Source organism: Myotis myotis, unplaced genomic scaffold (genome assembly GCF_014108235.1).
Source record: "Myotis myotis isolate mMyoMyo1 unplaced genomic scaffold, mMyoMyo1.p scaffold_m19_p_13, whole genome shotgun sequence".
NCBI lineage: Eukaryota > Metazoa > Chordata > Mammalia > Chiroptera > Vespertilionidae > Myotis > Myotis myotis.
The window spans coordinates 44666643-44686481 of record NW_023416317.1 but is presented as its reverse complement, the minus strand read 5'-3'; the positions used below and the strand labels follow the sequence as shown (position 1 = coordinate 44686481).

The 19839-nt window shown below is 43.1% G+C and overlaps 1 protein-coding gene across 1 annotated transcript in view; it reads right to left on the bottom strand.

The window, feature by feature from the left end:
• TGFBR2 (transforming growth factor beta receptor 2) overlaps positions 1-19839 on the bottom strand; it is a 79170-nt gene that overhangs the window by 32361 nt on the left and 26970 nt on the right. Inside the window, exons 2-3 of the mRNA XM_036332834.1 lie at positions 9400-9568; positions 4574-4764 (exon numbers count right to left, since the gene is read on the bottom strand). Of these exons, the coding sequence (XP_036188727.1) occupies positions 4574-4764; positions 9400-9568 (360 nt within the window). The remainder of the gene's footprint in view (positions 1-4573; positions 4765-9399; positions 9569-19839) is intronic.

The following is a 19839-nucleotide window of genomic DNA, read 5'->3' as shown; positions in this document are numbered from 1 at the left end:
AGAGTGCACTAACTGGACGCCTGCATGCAGCCCGCCAGTCAGCGGTGGACACACCCTGGGTGACACCCTACATCTGATGGTCCGCTTCTCTATTTAACCCCATCCGTTGACCTTTGAGTCAGAGCGGTTTCCAGAGTCCTGGTTTCTAAGTTACATAGATGTTACTGGTATAGTTGCTGATTGTTCCATCTTTATTTTGTTTAATCTTTATTGCTAAAAGTATTACATAGGTTCTCTTTTTCCCCCCATTAACCTCTTCCAGGATGCTCCCATCCTCCTCCCCCATTTCCATCTTTTTAAAAAAAGAAAAATCACATGCAACCTATAGAGAAACTTAATAGTAAAGAAAGATAGAAGGAGCTGGGATCAAGACAAATTGGAGATAAATGTAGGAAAACAGACAAGCAGGGGTGATAACAGTATACAAATGTGTGCTCACAAACTTGCTAGGAGCATGACTTAAATTGGACTTTAAGCTTTTCTGGTAGTTTGTATCGAAGGGAGAAATACAAAACAAAACAAAACAAAACAAAACAAAACAAAACACATGACCATCTACATCAGGGTTGGCCTGAGGCCTGGTTTTGTAAGTGAAGATTTATTGGAACACAGCCGCGTCCAACTGTTTACATACTGCCTATGGCTGCCTCAACGACTGAGCTGAGTAGCTGCAGCAGGGACGCCATGGCCTGCAAAGCCAAAAATGTTTATTACCAGGTCCTCCATCTAAGAAGTTTGCTGGCTCCTGCTCTGCATGCTTCAAAGTGTCCCGAAGTTCCGATGCAAATAGGTCCTCATGCGGGAACCATCTTTCTGAGTCAGGGACCTGAGAGCCATTTCTCCTGGCTTCTCAGGAAGACAGCAATGCAGTGCACTAAAGAGCTTCCTCAACCACATTCCTGACAGTGAGCACATCCCTGCGATTCACAGCAATGTTGTGATGGTGGATGGCATCAAACATAACCCCACTGAAGGCTTTCAGGAAGGAAGAGACTATGACATGAGGTTGCTATAAAGCTCCTCGTTCATTTGAATCCAGAAGAACAATAGTAACAGCCAAAATGTATTGACTATTTAGCTCTGTGCCAGGTACTATTCTAAGTTCCTACATGAATAAACTCATTTATCTTCACAAAAACCCTATTGAAAATGAGCACTATTTCTATCCACATTTTTTTCAGAGGGGAAGTCTAAGGTGAATTAGTTCACCCAAGGACAAACAGCTCAAAACTGGTTTAGCTGGGGAGATGATTTTATTGAGGAGACCATGATCTTCTCACATGGTGAGAGCATCCTGCTGGCTATCATTTATAAACATCATTCCTCACAAACACATGAAGAATGGAAGCCTGGGGATATACTGCTTTCCAAGGACGCGCTGAACGTGAGAGGGAGGAAAGAAGGGGAGAAGGAAGGAAAGAAGGCCCTCATAGATTTGTTCATACATAAACCATTATAAATCCTACCTATGCCATCCACTGGCCATGTGATTCTGGACAAAGTGTTCAAGTCCTCTGAGCGTGGCTTTCTCACTCATAGGATGAGGATGCTACCAGTGCCTATTTCATGAGGGAGCTCTGAGATTCAATGAGGCCATGCCATGGAAAGGTCTGAGCACTGTTACACAGCAACAACACGTTCTCTCTGAATGTGAGCTATCACGCATCACAGCACTAAAAGTAAAGATCTACAATTAAAAAAAAAAATCCTGTGGCTCAACCTTTTTTCCCTAACTTAAGAAACCAGATGATTTAAGTAATTATCATCCACTGTGTTTGCAGGTCAGAAATCTGGCAATGAGACCAGAGTACTATCCTAATAAAAACACAGTGTAAGAGTCCTAGCTGGTTTGGCTCAGTGGATAGAGTGTTGGCCTGCAGATGGAAGGGTCCCGGGTTCGATTCCAGTCATGGGCACATGCCTGGGGTTGCGGGCTCAATCCCCAGTAGGAGTGTGCAGGAGGCAACTGATCAATGATTCTCTCTCATCATTGATGTTTCTATCTCTCTCTCCTTCTCCCTTCCTCCCTGAAATCAATAAAAATATATATTTTTTAAAATACAGTGTAAGATCCACCAGAGATTTTGTCTTCACCATCTTGTTTGACTTGGACTTCCAGAGTTTTTATTTTTTAGTATAAAAAAGAGGAGAAATGGATCCTAAAATATTGCTGGTTTGGTGGGGGGTGGAGCGGATATCCCACTATGGAGAATAGAGATCCTTTTGAAAAAGGAAACACCCCTAGAACACTTTAGAAGACTAAATGCAAACAACTCCGGAACATGTTAAAAGACTCCGAAATCACCCAGACATCTGAGTCATCAGCTGTACTGGATCTCTTGAGTTGTACAGTGAGAAATTGCCTTTAGGCTGATTATCTCACATCATAAGGAAATAGTCTGATAATGAATAAGAGGGAAAATATGTGAATGTGGGCCTGTGATTATCACCTGAGTTGAAACACACTGAAAACTGAAGTCACTAATATCTGAAAAAGCTTATAGTACTATATGTATCCAACTTGCATGTTATTTATCACATTTTGTCTTTTGGGGATAAAATAAACTCTTCCATTATGGGCAAGCCAGTATGTAAAAGGAGAAAAATACTTTCACAGATGAGAGTAAACAGGTATGGATATTCTACTCTTAAATATTAATTCCTGTAGATTAGCCTGGACTTTCTTTTAAAAGGTGAACTGTTAGAAGAGGTCAGTGGGCAGGGGGGGCGGGGAAGAGAGGAAGGGACATATAATACTTTCAACAATAAATTTTAAGTGAACTACTTGGAGAACATTGACATGTTAAGCCAGGATATCAGGTGTTAACATGCCTTTGTGTGATTTAATCTAGTTATATCTTCCCTCCTACCTCAAAATGACATAAGGAAAGTGAGAAAAATGGTGTGTTTATAGAATGAGAAAGTAGGAGGGAGGAGTGATTTATAAGTGTTACTTATAAAAATGCACATGCCTGCCTTCATGAACTGAGAAGCTGGCATAAGTGGGAAGCTGGACAGGAAGAGAGGGGAACTAGCAGGAGGTCAAGGACACAGAGTGAAGGAGATGGGTCTACATCACTGGGACACACACAGGGGGTGTGCAGACGTAGCACTTGTGTTCCAAAAGGAATTTTTATTGCATCATATCTATTTTGGGTTAATAACCTTTTCCCACTCTGAATTTGCATTCCTAAAACCAAGAGAATATCATTTTCACTATCAGACTGGCAAAATTAAAAGGCTTATAATTGTTGGATAAGGTAAATGAAAATCCATATGCTCAGGTATCTTTTTTAGAAGGAGAACAATTTAGTCATGGTTACTATACTTAAAATGTTCTTTACTTTGATCCAGAAACTTGGCTTCTAGAAATCTATCTCGCAGAAATATTAATAGTACACATGTGCAAGATGAGCTTACAAAGGTATTCAGTATAGCATTAAGTGACTAACTGGAGACACCTAAATAATCCCAATGGAAATGATTCAGTCATAGAAGGTAATCCATATTATGGAATTAAAGGTGTACAGTGTAGTGTATCTGTATGTGTTATCTTTAGAAGAAGTAAAAGTGGTTGGCTAAAAAAAAATGTTGCCCAATAATATTTATAGTCTGATCAACTATTTGCCCTGAAAGATGCATGAGTGGATGGGATGGATAGATGGATGGACAGAGGACAGATGCATTGATGGAGGAAGACAGGGAAGGGAGAAAGGCTGCAGGGATTATATGAATGAATGTCAGAGAAACATGTGTTTCCCATAAACTCTCAGTATTGAGTATCTGATGGGTTAGGAGTGAGGGGATGAGATTAATGTACTTTTAATTTTAAAATTTTGCATATTGTTGGATTGTTTGAATTTTTGATAAGGAACATATACTGCTTTTATAATTAAAATCATTGAATAGGGAGTTGTTTTTTTAATTGAGGGAATAGCATGTACCCTTCTTTCAAGCTGAGTGAATGCTGAACAATCTAATTGAGTCTTCTCCTGTCTCCATGGGTAAACCCTGGCTCATTATTTCTCTCTGCATTTCAGTTCTTTTCTCACATGGGACCAATAATAACTACCCTTTAGACAGACAAATCCTAGGAGTATGTACACTAAACCACTGGAGTTCATTCAAAGCAAGTCCCCTCGGCTGTCAAACAGCCTCCTCCAATCTAGACCAGTAGTTCTCAAATTTTAGCTCGATCAGAATCACTTGGAAGGTTTATTAAAACACATATTGCTGGGCCCAGGACCCAGGGTTTCTGATTCAGTGGGTCTGGGGTAGGGTCCAAGAATCTGCATTTCTAGCACATTCTCAGGTCATGCTGTATTTTGAGAACCACTGTTTTGGGGAAAGGAAACGATTGGTCCAAGACAACCAATAACACGGGCCCTATGAGTCAGATTTGATAAGGACCAGACCCGACCCTGTTGCTCCATAAGCACCTCCTTCCACCATAGGCTCACTCTCCAGCACCAGCCAGAGGAGGAGGAACTGTCCTCTGAGACTGTACACCGGGGACCCGAGAAATCAGCCCCGAGGACGTCAGGCTCCAGGAGATCAAGGGAAGGAAACTCACCCTCTGAAAAGATGATGTGGTCATTGCACTCATCCGTGTTACAGGAACACATGAAGAAAGTCTCGCCATCCACTTTCTTCTCTTTCATAATACACTTCGGAGAAGCGGCATCTTCAAGAACAAACCCATGGTAGACGAGCGCGGGGTCGTGGCAGACCGTCTCTAGTGTTATGTTCTCATCATTTTTCCTCCTTGGGTGCAGAGGTTCATGGGTGGGGCGTGGATGGGGGGTAGAGAAAGAGAGAAGGGATGAGTGGGGTCTCTGGACAGAAAAGCAATCTGGAATGTATTTCCTTCATCAAGTTGTTTCTCAGAAGGGCAGCTGCTTCCTGTTTTGCAGCATTAACAGGTTGCCTATAGTCAGTCCCTTATGCTTTCTCTACTCATTTCAGTTTTTCCTTTGCTTATTCTCCGAGCCCACTTATGATCATAAACATGAGCACTTACATCGGGGGCTATCCTGTCAGAGGAGTTTGCACACTGTCTTAATTCAGTCGTTAAAGGGGAAGGCACAGGAAACAGAAGACTGCTGGCTCCCCAGGATGGTTTCAAACCTTCCATCCTGAGTGTACTGCCAGACTCACATGGCATCTCTAGGTTACTGGGCAGAACCAGGGTCTGTCTAGCTAACTTGTTCTAAAAGGGCATGTCTGGGGAAGTAGTTGCGGTTCCTCTTTCCTTGTTTGCTGGGCACCGTTAAGTGAAGGCATGTTCCATGTCAGCAGCTGGCTGGGCTGAGAAAACGGAAGATACCTCCTAGATAAAGAACTGCAGTTTCCAGAATTACAGAATTACATAAAGGAACAGAAGGGGGGAGGACTAAAACCCATGGGAAAGACCTGCAAGATGTTCTTCACTTACAGTTCAGTGAAATATTTTACGCTGCCATAAATGAATTGTGTCTACATTTTTTATTCCTTTACATCACATATTGGGAGCCTAACTCAGCTACGGGCTCAGCGACTCTCTCACATTTTGCTTGGGTCCTGTGAAGTGCTCAATTAGTTCTACGTGTACACGGCATCTAATACTGACATGATTAATACCCGCTATTATAATTGCTGAAGCCAAAATAAACCTCTGGCATCCTTGGAAAGTGTATTGCTTCTCTGCCTGCTTCCCTTTGCTCCCCTCAAAAACCTGCCATCTTGGGTAACTGTGTTGGTCTGATATCCTTCCTCCCATCTTCCCCTTTTCAGATGCAAAATAGCTGTTGTCTTAAACAGCAGTCTCTAAATCTGGAGGGGAAATCAGGCCTTAAATGACACGATCGGTCCAGTCAGCTTTGCACATGTAATCTTCCCTGGGAAGGATCCTGAGTGCATGCAGATGAGTGCATATGTGCCAGCATATACTAGCACACACTTACCAATCAACCCTCCTCACCTTCTCTCCCCTAAAAAACTCAATGCTCACAGCAAGGAAAATAGGAGGCAGGCTGGAAGCATGAAGCAGTTAAGACAGTTCTCCCCTGAAAAGAAGTGGACCCATAACCATAGGGAAACAGCAACTTGACTAATCCCCCGCTGGCTTAGGGCTTAATTCAAGGACACTGAAGAACAGTGTGTGAAGGAGGGGTAAGAGAGTAGGAATGAGGGTGAGGCTGGAATGGAGTCATGGTTGTGACACCCATGCAGCCCAGAGGCGACTCCGGCAGCAGCAGGCGTGCCACTTTGTGAAACACATCAATGGTCCTCGAACTAACACTCCAGCAGGAGCAACAGAAGCAAGGCCTTGCTACGCAGGTCCCCACTGTTAGAGGGGGAGCAACCATCGGAACCCTCCCTCCAGGGTGGTAGCAGGGAACTCGATGAAACTTGGCTTGGCACAGTCACACAACAAATTATGTCTATTGGAAAATCTACCCATCCTTAACGCCAAGGTTACTGGAAAGTCGTAGCAGAAATGGTGGCCTTGAAACTAGATCACCTCCTTTCCCCCAAAGCTGTGTCTGTGAGTATATGTTGCAAATGCACGTGCATGTGTGTGTAGGTGCACAGTGAGTCTGCTATGCTCCCAGGGAAAAGCATGGGGTCTCTTTGTTGTGAAGCTTCTAGAGGTCAAGGAATGGAATGAGGAAGGAGTTGTGGGCACAGCTCCTCGGCTATGACTGGGCATCTTCAGAGCCTCTTGCCTCCCACCTCCTAGCTCCTAGGGAACTAAAATCACAGAGAGGAAACTCAAATACAGTACTTGAGTCTGGGTAAAGTCCTTAGCTGCTTTTTCCACTCAGTCCTGCAACACTGCTCTCTCTGATAGCAGAGTTCACTTTGAAAACTATCTTGGGATGCAGATGAGCACAGGAAGGGAAAACACAATGAAAAACAATATAGATGTCTTTGTCCAGCAACATTTGCTCTGAGCAATTAAAGAGTTTGTCAGTAGCCACTGGAAAGCAGAACCACGGTCATAAAATTAATTTTGGAAATAACTTGAACATTTTACATGAAATGGGTGCACAGTTGACATTAATGAATGAATGACTCAGTGGATGAATGAAAAGAACACTAAAACTGATAAGGCCTTGGCATGCATGCCCTATCATGGTGGAGGCTTTCGGTTTCTAAAACAGCCCCCTTTCCTGGTTTGGGTTCCCTGGAAACAGGCAGTGAGGCCATGAGGTTTCTGTGCAGGAGGTTTTTGGACAGGCACCTGGAGTGACCTGCACATGGAGGATTTGAACCGCAACGCAGGTTGCAAATAAAGGACTCAGCTGATCCCTCAGGAGCTATAAAGCTGGGATGGCCCATCAGAGCTGTCCCACGTTGAGGCAAAGTGGCCAGGCATTGGACCCCTGCATCAATCAGTTCTAGGATGCTGGCTGCCCAGGAAGAGGGGCCAAACATGTGGAAAAGCCCAACTCCAATGCAGCAGCTCTGCTCAGTGCAAGGGAGTCCCCAGGAGGGACTAGGGTGATCCCTTAGCAGCCAGAGCTCCAGAGGCCAATGAGGTGAGTGCCTCGGTGCTGAAGAGGGTGAGGGGGATATAGCACAGCACCCACTGCATGTGCCTTTCTCCTCATCAGGAGCGTGTGCCTTTACCAAGGCAGGTAAAACTAAGGCTCACTGTTCAGTACTGACTTCACAGCTGGGACATGGTGGAGACAGCAAGCTTCCTCTCCCCCACACAGTCCCATTTTCTGAGACAAGTAAAACCTCTATTCCGGTGGCTTGATTCACAATCAATCATTCAGACTTGTACTGTGAGTCAGGGAACAAGATCCTAATTTAAAAAGCCCTTTTTTTTTTCATTATCAGAAGTCAGCTCATACCATAGTGATACTTAGGTACAGATGATAAATGGAGAAGAATAGTGGAGAAGGAAGCGTTGGGGTCATCAGGAGAGTGTCTCAGTCTTTCCTGCACTAGACTTGCCAGTCATCCAGCCCCTCCTGACCTTTGACTCTTCCAGAGGAGGAAGTCTGTTCTGCTGTTAGGAAACCATGATTGTGAAAACGTTTAAGTATGTACTGAGCAAACTTCATAGACTCTCCTTCTGTCCTTCAGCATTACAAAGAAAACGTTCACTATATTTCCCACTTGAGCTATCTCAAGAGATATCATGCCCTTCAGTATCTCTCAAGAGAACCCTCGTCCTTTCTTTCCTGGAACCACGTCTAATGGCCTCAGCCATTCTTCAGATGCCACACTTTCTAAACCTCCAATGCTGGTCCCTTTCTTCTCCACACAGTCTTTGTCAGAATTCTTTTTTCAAAAGCACTTCTCAGAACTGGACATGAATGAAGCTGGCAGCTACAGCAAACTGTCCTGGCAGGTCTGTGCTGTTCACATTCCTTTAGTTCTTAGGGAACGAGTTCATCCCCCGTATGTACAGAAATTTGCAAGGTTTTCAGATCGCTCTATCATCAAGGCTAACGATATGTGGTTTGGAGAAAGTCCAAAAGACTCATTCCCAAAACGGGAGGGGGAGATATGTGAGTTTACATTCTCATTTGCAACTGGTCAGGAGACACATGGGTAACTTAAAAACATGAATTCAAATAAATTCAAAACATGAGAATATGTCTGTAAAATGTTGTATTTCATTAATGAATATATACATTTTCATAAAATGGGAACTTACTTGATGATCTCTATTTTTTTTCTCTTGCTCACACTCCCAATTATAACTACAAATTAATAAGATAATTTATAAGCAGGTGTGTGTGTGTGTGTGTGTGTGTGTGTGTGTGTGTGTGTATGGTAAGATGGAGGGTGACAGAGAGAGAGGAAGAGAGAGAGAGAAGGAGGGAGAAAGAGAGAGAGAGGGGAAGGAATCTGATCTAAGGGAAATATGTAGCTCTGATCCAAGAGAAAGAAGTAGTGTATAGCCCAGTGGTGGTGTAAGTGACATGGCCAATGCTTCTGACTAAGGAATGGGTTGTTTTCTGGTTCCGGAATACCTTCCCCTTTTTTGACAAGTGCTCCCCTCTTCCAACAGCCGACCTTTCATCTCCTCTTTTTCCATAAAATGAGACTGAGGCTGCCTCAGGAAAACAAAGCTCCTGGTGTCACTGGGGGTGTCATTAAATGTTGAAGAGTGTCATTTTCTTCTCCTGCATAGAAGGAAGGGTCTCCAAATTTATTGCAAATATTAAAAGTCATCTGATATACTGTCACACACATAGATAGACGTGTGTGTGTATTTGAAAATGTACGGAATATCTCTGGAAACCACATTTAATAATTAAAAAAGAGATGGTCTAAGAGCAAGAGAAATAGGTTGTGTCTACGTTTAGGGCATGAAGACACTGGGGCTCCACATACCACAAGCATGTGTTATTTACTAAAAATGGGGGGAAAGATTTTTTTCAAAGGCAACCTTACCAGACGGCCACACAGACTTCACTGGGCTTCTCACAGATGGATGTGATACTGCAGTTGCTCCTGCACGATTTCTGGTTGTCACAGGTGGAAGATCTCACGTCACAGAATTTACACAATTGTGAAAACTTGAGTGCACCATTGTTGTCGGTGATCATCATATCATTATTAACTGTGGAGGGAAAAGAAAGATACACTGAATGATTATCTAATGAATTCCTGATGATGTTATGCAATTTCAAATGAACCTGATGTCAGACAAATGAATACGAAGAAAGGCAAAATAATGCTTTCACATCAGATGAGCATTCCCTGCACCTCTACAATCCATTAACATAAGCCATTGCAGGGTGGGGGCATTTTGAGTTATTTCTTGCTTTTGTCCATGACTTCATAAAGCACTCTTTCTACACAAACCTTATCACCCCATCAAGAAACACAGATTAGATTGGCCTATTGCATTGTTCTGGGTGCTGGGAGCACAATGAAAAGCATCCATAGGGAAATTATAGCTTAGCTGGGTGGACAGTCAAGGAAACAGATGAGGGTAGGATAACCCAAAAATAGAGAGAAAGACAGAGGATGTGGAAGCCAGACAAGAGTCACCACCCAGATGGGCAGAGAGGTCACAAGGAAGCAGAGCCATGAAGTGCGAACGGGAGTTGGCTACTCCCAGGAGACATTGTAGGTGAGGCAGGACTTGACCATTTTGTTCCTGACCTGCACCGGAAAGAGTTGTGGGAACTTCTTGCAAAGACTGGCTCCGACTTGAGGAAAATCAGTTGATCAATCAACACGGACAGAATGCCTCCTAGAAACAATCCCAAACACTACCAAGGCTCTGGCTTCCTGCAGGCGAGTGAAAGTTGAGTTCACCTCAAGGGTCTGCTACCTCTCTGACTTCAGCCCTCGCCACCACCACCTCCATCACCCATCCTCTTCCTCCTTACCCATTAATTTTTAGGACACATGGGCTATTCCTGGAAGAAGACAAGTTCCTTCCTTCCTTCCTTCCTTGGGCCTTTTCTTACTATTCCCTATGTCTGGCTTCGTGTCACCTTTCTGGTCTCTGGTTAAAGGAGAGCTCTTCATTTATAGCAGCCCGCAAGTAACAACGACCAGGCTCCATTTTATCTTCTGCACAATCCAACTTGATCATTTACATGCTTATAATCTAGCCACCAAAAGGCAAGCTCTGTGAGACTGTATCTGCCATGGTTATATAATCTGCCAAGAAGAGGGCCTGTCGCATGGAAGAAGATATTAAAAAATACTTATTGAATAATGAGTGAAGAGGTGAATACATAAAGAAATGAATATGAGAAGTTTGCATTTGGTCCTTCATACCAAGTGGGAAAGAGTGTAGAACTTCTTCCCCCATATTAGCGGGTACGTGATTATAAATGCAATATCCATTCACATCCACCAATCACATATTGAAGGCAGATTATTCTTTGCAACTCACATATTGCATGCTGAGAGGCAATAATGTATAACACCCTACTTCCCCATCATTTTCCTTGAAGAGATCTATTTCTACTGGCAGTATAGGTAATTAAAGGCATGCATTTGGAGAGCCAAGTGAGACAGGGCTATAAGGCATTGGGTCAACCAACCTGAACTTCAAGACACTAAGGAAGATCAAGGCCCTAGACCAGCGGTCGCCAACCAGTGGTCAGAAAGGTTGGCGGCCACTGACCTAGACCGTGTGCGGCAGTAACTATTCCTTGCCGGTTAAGAAGTTGGGAGGTGTACTTCGCCCAGGGATCACGCTTGGAAAAGCCTCCTCATCACCTCCTCTCGCTAGGAGTGCGCCTGCCTACACCCAGAGAAACAGTTTCCAAGCCCTCCCACAGTCCATGTCTGTGAAATCAGATTTCTGTCCTCGACACTTTGCCACTCAACCCTCTTCGTTACTTGGACATGGCACCTGTTTCCTGGGTCTCTAAAAATATACACGTATATAAATTCAAGGTTTGCTTTCTTGTGGTAACATTAAATATAGAAGAAAAAATAAACCCATTCATCCCTCCCAGGCTTCAAGTTCATTTCAGGAAGTGTATTTTTAGGTAACAAACTATTTTGAAATTCTCTATGCTTAGCTAAAAATATAGGCCGAAGTGCTCTCTGAGCCGTGCGTTAAATTTGGAACTAAAGCAGCAATGAATATGTATTTTTTTTTCTGCAATGGTTAGATTTGGATCCATGTGTGAACCAATCCGTTTAACCCTTCAGGTTTCCCTACAAGGCATGGGCAAAGCCAAAAAAGCTAGGCCCTGTTCGGTGTATTGGATTTCTTTTTAATAGAGTATGTTTAAGATAAGCATCTATTTGCCGGCGAGGAAGCCTTATTGTTTTTAGCTATAAAATCAAGCCTCTTTGACTTGGAATTCAGCCTCCCAGCACCTTAGGATGTTAGCCTAGATTAGTGGCTATCCATTTGGGGGCATGTTGGAATCCATTACCTAGGGCAGTGATCAGCAGACTCATTAGTCAACAGAGCCAAATATCAACAGTACAACGATTGAAATTTCTTTTGGAAGGCAATTTTTTTTAAACTTAAACTATATAGGTAGGTACATTATTATTAACTTAATTAGGGTCCTCCTAAGCTGGCCTTTGCTAAAAACATCCTCAATCTGAATGAGGTACGTTCGCTGAAGTCGACCCCACACTCGTCTTGTATACTTGTTTCGTCTATCTCCTTTCGTTCATCCTCTCTATATGTCCACCCCCCACTTCTTCTAACGCCACTTCTTCAAAATAGACTCGCCCCGGCCGAAAACCGACTTCTGCGCGTGGGCCACAAAGTTTCAATCGCACTGTATGCGCGCGCCCGCACGTGGTATTTTGTGGAAGAGCCACACTCAAGGGGCCAAAGAGCCACATGTGACTCGTGAGCCACGGTTTGCCGACCACTGACCTAGGGAACATTCAAAAAAATAATGCCCGGCTGGCATGAATCTGTGGTTGAGTGTCGAGCCATGAACCAGGAGGTCACTGTTCGATTCCCAGTCAGGGCACGTGCCCAGGTTGCGGGCTCGATCTCGAGTAGGGGGCATGCAGGAGGCAGCCAATCAATAATTCTCTCTTTTCATTAACGTTTCTCTTTTCTCTCTCTCTTCCTCTCCCTTCCTCTCTGAAATCAATAAAAACATATCTAAAAATAATAATAATGAAGCGGTCCCATTCCAGATGACTTCATTATTCCGGAGGGTCTCCAGGGCATCTGTAGAAGCTGCCTAGATGATTCTCATGTGCAACCCAGGCTGAGACCCCTGACTCAAAATTACCTGAAAAGCATCATAACCAGCACAAAACAAAGCAGAGAGAGGAAAAACCCTTCCGCCCCCATTCAAACTCATATACAGCTTCTGTGACAGTGAAGTGGGAGCCGCTCAATAAAGCTGGATGACTCCTTGTGGAAAGCATGCACCCAACGGGAAGAGATTAGCACTTTCACACCTCAGGGGGGAAACGCATCCTTTGGGGGCTGGCCAGTCCTTTCCTAACAGAAGATAGAAGCTTGAGAAAAGTGACAGGAGTCAGGAGTGACAAATAAAAACGGATGAGACGGTGCTGGAAGCTGCAGTGGCAGCCACAGATGTGGTGACAAGTATAAGGGGGTTGGATTTGATGCCTGCAAAACACCATCAACAGTGAAGAGACCAAAACAAAAGGAAAAAAAAGCCATCAAAAAAAAAGGAAAACAGAAAGAAGAATAAAGAAAGGTCACCAAGATGCACAGCCCGGGGGCACCACTCAGATTACATACAATCTGTGCAAACTGGGCCCCTGGGTGTGGGCAGGTGTGCAATCCATGTGCCTTAAGGTAAGGCCCAGAAAGAGAAGACCCCTCCATTGAATTCCGGGTAAAAGGCAAGCAGCCAGCTCTACTCCGAACTTGGAGGCCAGGCAGAAGGGGGTAGGGGAAGGTGTACATTGGGAATTTATGCTAAGCTCCCACTGCTAGTTAAGACGCATAAGTTAGCACGTACCACCTTGTAAGTATCCAGCAAGGAGGCCTCATTTTTTTCTTTCTGACAGTAAAAGCTACCCCTGCTAAGGAGAGCAGACTTTTTATCTCGATCCGCCTTTGTTTTCATTTGAAAGCCTTTTCCACCCCCTCCTCAGCCTGTCACTCACTATTAGTTGACTTAGGGAGGCTCCCCACCCTATAATTACAGCCAGTCAATACCCAGCCTTCACTTTAAGCCAGTATTCTCCTTTGTGAATAACTGTGTTGCTGAGATAGAATTAAGTGTAGAGAGCAAAGCTACTCTTAACCTTTGTTGGGGTCACCTCATTTTGATAAAAGCTTTATGAACTCACTCTGGGACCTGGGGGCGGAGAGAGGTACATACAGACTTTTGCTCATCATTTCAGAGGATTGGCTCACAGAGTCCTTGAAGGTCCATAAGCCCCAGTTGAAGACTCCTAGAGTCCTCAAGAGTGACAGATAACGTGCTAAGCAGCACACTGCCCATCAGAATGGGGTGAAGGGCCTATGGGCGCAGGGCCTGGTGAATTGCTTCTGTGCATTCCAACCCATGGGGGAAGAAGTTACTGTCATGACCTCACTTATCAAACAGCTTTATGTTTAATACATAATGTTCGTAAGGCCAAAGGAATGCATAAATGCATAAAGTAAGTGCAGAGTTGGCCCTGTGTAGCCACAGGTTTTGCATCTGTGGATTCAAACAACCTCGGATGGGAAATATTTGAAAAAAATTGTTTAAGTTACTTTGTTGCTGATGTGTAGCTAGGCCTACGATGGTTGCATCTGTACTAAACACCAGACCTTTTTCTTACCCTTATCCCCTATATAGTATAGTATATGACTATTTACATAGCATTTATGTTGTGTTAGGTATTATAAGCAATCTAGAGATGATTTAAAGTATATGAGAGGATGTGGGTAGGTTAAATGGACTCGAGCATCCATGGATTTTGGTATCTAAGGGGGGGGGGTGTTCTTGGAACCAATCCCACACTCCCAGGATACCAAGGGACAACTGTACCTGTAAATAGCCAGGGACAAAGCTAAACAATACAATAAAAGCCACCTAATTAACCCTATAGCAAACCCTAACCAACTTCAAAATTACTTCCACCTCAGGTTGCTAAATTGCTTGCCTAGGCCTCTTTAGCTACGATGTTCTCATGTTAAGGCAGTGCATTTTAATGTCTATAGACCCTCTGTGAGCAGTTGATTATCTTTAGGGAATTTTCTACCCATCACAGGCAAATTAGCTATTTGTAATGTTCCCCCTAAAAAGGTTCCAATATGAATGTCTCCCCGACCCCCCAGAAAGTCATTCAGTAAAGGAAGTGGACATGGGCAGCTGCTTGCAGCATATGATGGTATCACATGGCCCATCATATTTCACTTCTCTTCAAACAAACCGGTGAGTAATACATCCAGACCTTCAGTCTAGGCCAGTGGTCGGCAAACTCATTAGTCAACAGAGCCAAATATCAACAGTACAACGACTGAAATTTCTTTTGAGAGCCAAATTTTTTAAACTTAAACTATATAGGTAGGTACATTGCTATTAACTTAATTAGGGTACTCCTAAGGCTTAGGTAGAGCCACACTCAAGGGGCCAAAGAGCCGCATGTGGCCCGCGAGCTGCAGTTTGCCGACCACGGGTCTGCCTTCCTCATTTTAGGGCACATTTTCCCCAAGCTCACTGCTGAGAGACAGAGTTTCCAGGTCTTGAGAATATGAATTAAGCAAATGCTTAGCTGTGTCTATTTCTGAAACTATCCTGTTATCTCTGAAGGTCAGAGATGAGCAGCCTAATAAGGGTTAGATTTATTCCTGATAAATACTAGACATTTTGGATAGGAATCCTGAGTCCATATCTTTGGCATAGAGTCTACAATTATGTAAAATCTCAAGATTCCAAAAATAATCCCACACACTTTGCCAGAAAGGCTGCCGTGTATCCTTGAATTCATGCATCTACCTACTGTTGTTCTGTAGCATGTTTTGGGGGGCATTTAAGAAGTCACTTATTTCACAAGCACCTCTGGATGTCTTGCTTAGTGCTATATATTTCGTAGCATGATCACTAAGATTGATGCAACTAAGTGCAGCATCTCCAAGAATAATCCATGGCAACTGGTGAATAGAACTCACTATGCCTGGGAGCCATGAATGTTAATTAGCACATGAATCCCTTGGGAACATGTTTAGCCCCCAGGAGTGCTGGATAGTCACTAACCAGCAGTGTATACTGGCTCATGCAATTGTGAAGCTGGCAACTCTGAAATGTATAAGGCAGGTCGGCGGGCTGGAAACTCAGGCAGGAATCCATGCAGCAGTTTTGAGGCAGAACTTCTTCTCCAAGAAACCTCAAACCTCAGTTTTGCTCACAGGCTTTCCAACCAATTGAGTGAGGACCATTCCCATTATCTAGGGCAGTGATGGCGAACCTCTGACACGCGTGTCAGAGGTGACACGTGAACTCATTTTTTTGGTTGATTTTTCTTTGTTAAATGGCATTTAAATACATAAAATAAATATCAAAAATATAAATCTTTGTTTTACTATGGTTGCACATATCAAAAAATTTCTATATGTGACATGGCGCCAGAGTTAAGTTAGGGTTTTTCAAAATGCTGACAGGCTGAGCTCAAAAGATTCGCCATCACTGATCTAGGGTAAACTTTTCTTAAGGTCAACTGATTATAATTGTTATTCACAATACAGAGTCCCTTCGCAGCAACACCTGGATGAGTGTTTGACTAAAGGACTGGGCACCAGAGCCTGGCCAAGTCCTCAGACACGGACCAGCACAGGTAGGAATGGAGACTCTATTCCTGGGTGACCTCCATGCCACTGATTCATACTGAGTAGAAAGGCTGTGAAGAACCCGATTGTCGACTGGCCATTATTTCCCTTTCTCCATTCATGTTGGATCTAGCAAAATTAAACACAGTATGTCCTCACCTGACATCACCAATAGGTTCTTGGGCTTTAAGCAATGATGTTTCATGAAACTAACCTGGCCACGGGCTAATTGATGTAAGCAAGAGTTAAGTTGCTGTGTCATCTCATCAACGTTATAACGAAACAATTTTGAATGAAACGACGTTATTCAAGGACCTGCTGTACTACTTCTCACCTTTTTTAAAGGCATGTCTCATCTTACAGTTCCTTCCATCTGCTTTTCTCTGAAGCCTGGCTTCTTAAACAGTCACAGGCCCAGCGGCTCCGATCGCCATATGGGCCCGGAATAGAAAGACTTGTTCTCTGAAACTTTTTAATCGCAGTTGGCTTTTCAGAGTCAGACACTGAGGCGACCATCTGGCAGGCAGCCGCCATGGTCTGTGACACGAGCAACACCCCCTCTCCCCAACACGTGGCCCTTGAGACCAGGTGGGGCAAGTTTACTGGCCTGGCACACATGTCCTCCTGCCCAGAACAAAGAAGCAAGTCACACAACCTCAGAGGTGTCCCTTCGTGAGTCCGCATGAAAGAAAGACATCCCCAAGCTAATCAAATAGTTTGGCCAATTACTATAAACAAACAAAAAACACCTTGTGATCAAGTCAAAGATATTTTAGAAATCGTTCCCTTCTCTGAATATCTATTGCACCATTGGAACTTCTAACACAATGAGATGCCTTCTTTTTCATTTTCGAATTGTATTGGAACCCTCATTCCCTAAGTAATTTTAAGTATCTTGAGAGCAGGAGAGGTAAAGCTTTCCTTTAGTGACGGTCCCACATGGTCTCAGGGCCAGTCCTGGAGAAACCATCACTTAGTTGACAGGGAGACCACTGTGTGGGTAGTAAAGAAACAAAGACAAGTGGCCTGAGGGCATCAATTCTCCTTTTTACACAAATGTTTTCATAGTAATAATACTTTTTAAAAACTCTGCAGAATGACCTAATCAATACTCTAAAATCTCTTTGAACTGGTAGGGAAATCGTTCGTTTTAGTCAGGAAGAAAAGATTTGCCACATTGAAATTGCCTAGCACATGGTCAACAATTAAGGATTTATCAAGTGTCTCTGATGTTCACATGGTAAGAGATTTAAAGCAAACATCAGGTTGGCTCCTGCCCTACTGTAGCTGACATTCTAGATTGAGAGGCAAGATTACCAAAGCAATGTACTTGCCTTTACATGCAAACATGAGATCAGAAAAGGAGAGAGGGCCCATACAGAAATACCCAGCTTCACAGAGGAGTCCATCCTTGAAAAATGGTGGTCTTGAGAGGCAGAAGAAGGTCAGAAAGACACTCTAGGTTGAGAACACAGCTCAGACCAAGTGGTTGAGCAGAATGGGCGATCCAGACAATCTAGACCTCATATCTCTGAAAACACAGAATTATCCAACAAGCTTGCATGTTTTATTTCACAGATGGAAAGGCTGAGAGGCACACAGAGGTTCTAGATATGTATACGGTTCATATGATTGGGTTGGCCGGAACTACATTTACAACAGGCAAGAAAAATTGAAGAGGTACAAAATCCCAGACTTTGTCCACCTAATCTCATAAAATAAAAATATTCTGTTCTAAAAATGAACTGAATAAATTCAATGCCTCATTTAAAAAAGGAAAAGTTGACAACTAGCAAATAAATCTGTGAATCTGAAGAGTTGTAGAACTCCTTAATAAAATTCCAGACTACCTTGACTATTATATAGTTATGTAGGTAATTATGAATGAACTAGAGGCCCAGTGCACAAAATTCGTGTAGTGGTAGGATCCCTAGTGGCTGCCAGCTGCTGGCCAGTACTCCCTCCCTTCCCCCAGTTGCCTGCAGCCGCCATCACCACTGCTGGCCAGGGCCTCCCTCCCTTCCCCAGGCCGGCCCCACTCCTGGTCGAACTCCCAGACAACACCCGGTAGAGGGAGCAATTTGCATACTACACTTTTATTATATAGGATTGGAGAGGGGGGTGTGTATGTGTACGCAACTTCTTGCCCCGTTTGACTTGTTCCACTGAGGGGATTTAGCTTTGAGGATTTGGGTTTCAGAAGCTTTTCTGTCTCATGAGTTTAATATTTCACTCTGGATTGCTTTAAGAAGACTGCGTAAACATAAGTCTGTATTCACCAAACAAGGAAATTAAGGAATTACAGGATGCACCAAAGGGATTATCCAAAAGAGTACTTTAAATTAAAAAATTTGACTGTGCCTTTAGGATTTTTAAATTTTTGACTGACAAGGACATTTTAAAGAAAACAAACATATATAGACTAAAACAAACTGTAACTGAATGGAAACAGAATTGCCTTTTTCTAGTGACAAACATAAACCAACAGAGCTGGAGCTTCCATTGCATCCTTCCCTGTTGAACACTCCCCAGTACCTCTAATAACTCCCAAATATGCACACTGTTTTCTTGCCTCTCCCTGAACTTCATGGATCACTGAGGAATGAAGTGTAGCTTGATTTCTAACCCTTGCTGAATTTGCCGTTTTTTTTTTTTTTTAATATGTCTCAGAATCAGGGCACATATTTAGGAGACAAAACCCAAACATTTAAAATGACTCTTGCAGATGGAAAAAATCTACATTGCTGCCAAAGGCAGTATTTTAGAATACCAGCACTTTACCATATTCCAAAAAGCTGAAAAACTTTTAGGCCTCTGGATCACCTTCCTTCATCTTTAATAGGGATCATGTGGATAAAACACACTCCTAAAAGCTGGGCAGGGGTGAGCAGTGTGCAGCAAATACCGCCGTCCACACTTGGCAATTTTAGTTTAGCATTGATAAAGCTGATTTTAACAGTGTATTTATCTGGCCAATCCTAACTGTAGGTACTTGAGCACCGAACCAGGAGCATGCAGGGGCTGGGGCTGAGGACAAGAGGAATCCAGTTGATGAAATTCATTTTATTCTTCTGCTTGGAAGTGCTGGTACTTTACATAAAGCAATAGCAACTGAGAAAACATGCTCCCTCTTCTCCCAGGGTTGATAAAACTTGGACTAAGTGCTGAGCAATAAGGAAAATCATCCAGATTATTGAAAATAAAAGACGATTAACTCTCTTGGGTCAAAACAACATGGGTAAACAGCACAGTCTGAGAGAGACAAGATAATGAGCACACGATTTATGGAGTTTTATAACATTATAATTCAGCTAAAATAATTTGTTGCTTAGCAGAAAAATTGGCCAACCTAAACAAATATACATTATTTATCTACTCTGTGAGCGCCCTCATATTAACCCCAGAGGAGAGGTTGGACAGTATAAGACACGGTACTTTTCTCAAAGAGATTACATTCTTGCAGGGAATTAAAAAACATGCACAAAAATGGTTTTTATCAAATGAGCTGAAAATGTAAAAGGTCTACATGAAGATCTGCTTTTAAAAATCATGTTATTAATTTTAAGAGTGAAACCATACTTAATCAACATACTGAGGCAACTTCATGCAAAAATGAGTAACAGAATCTGGTAAGAAAGAACTTT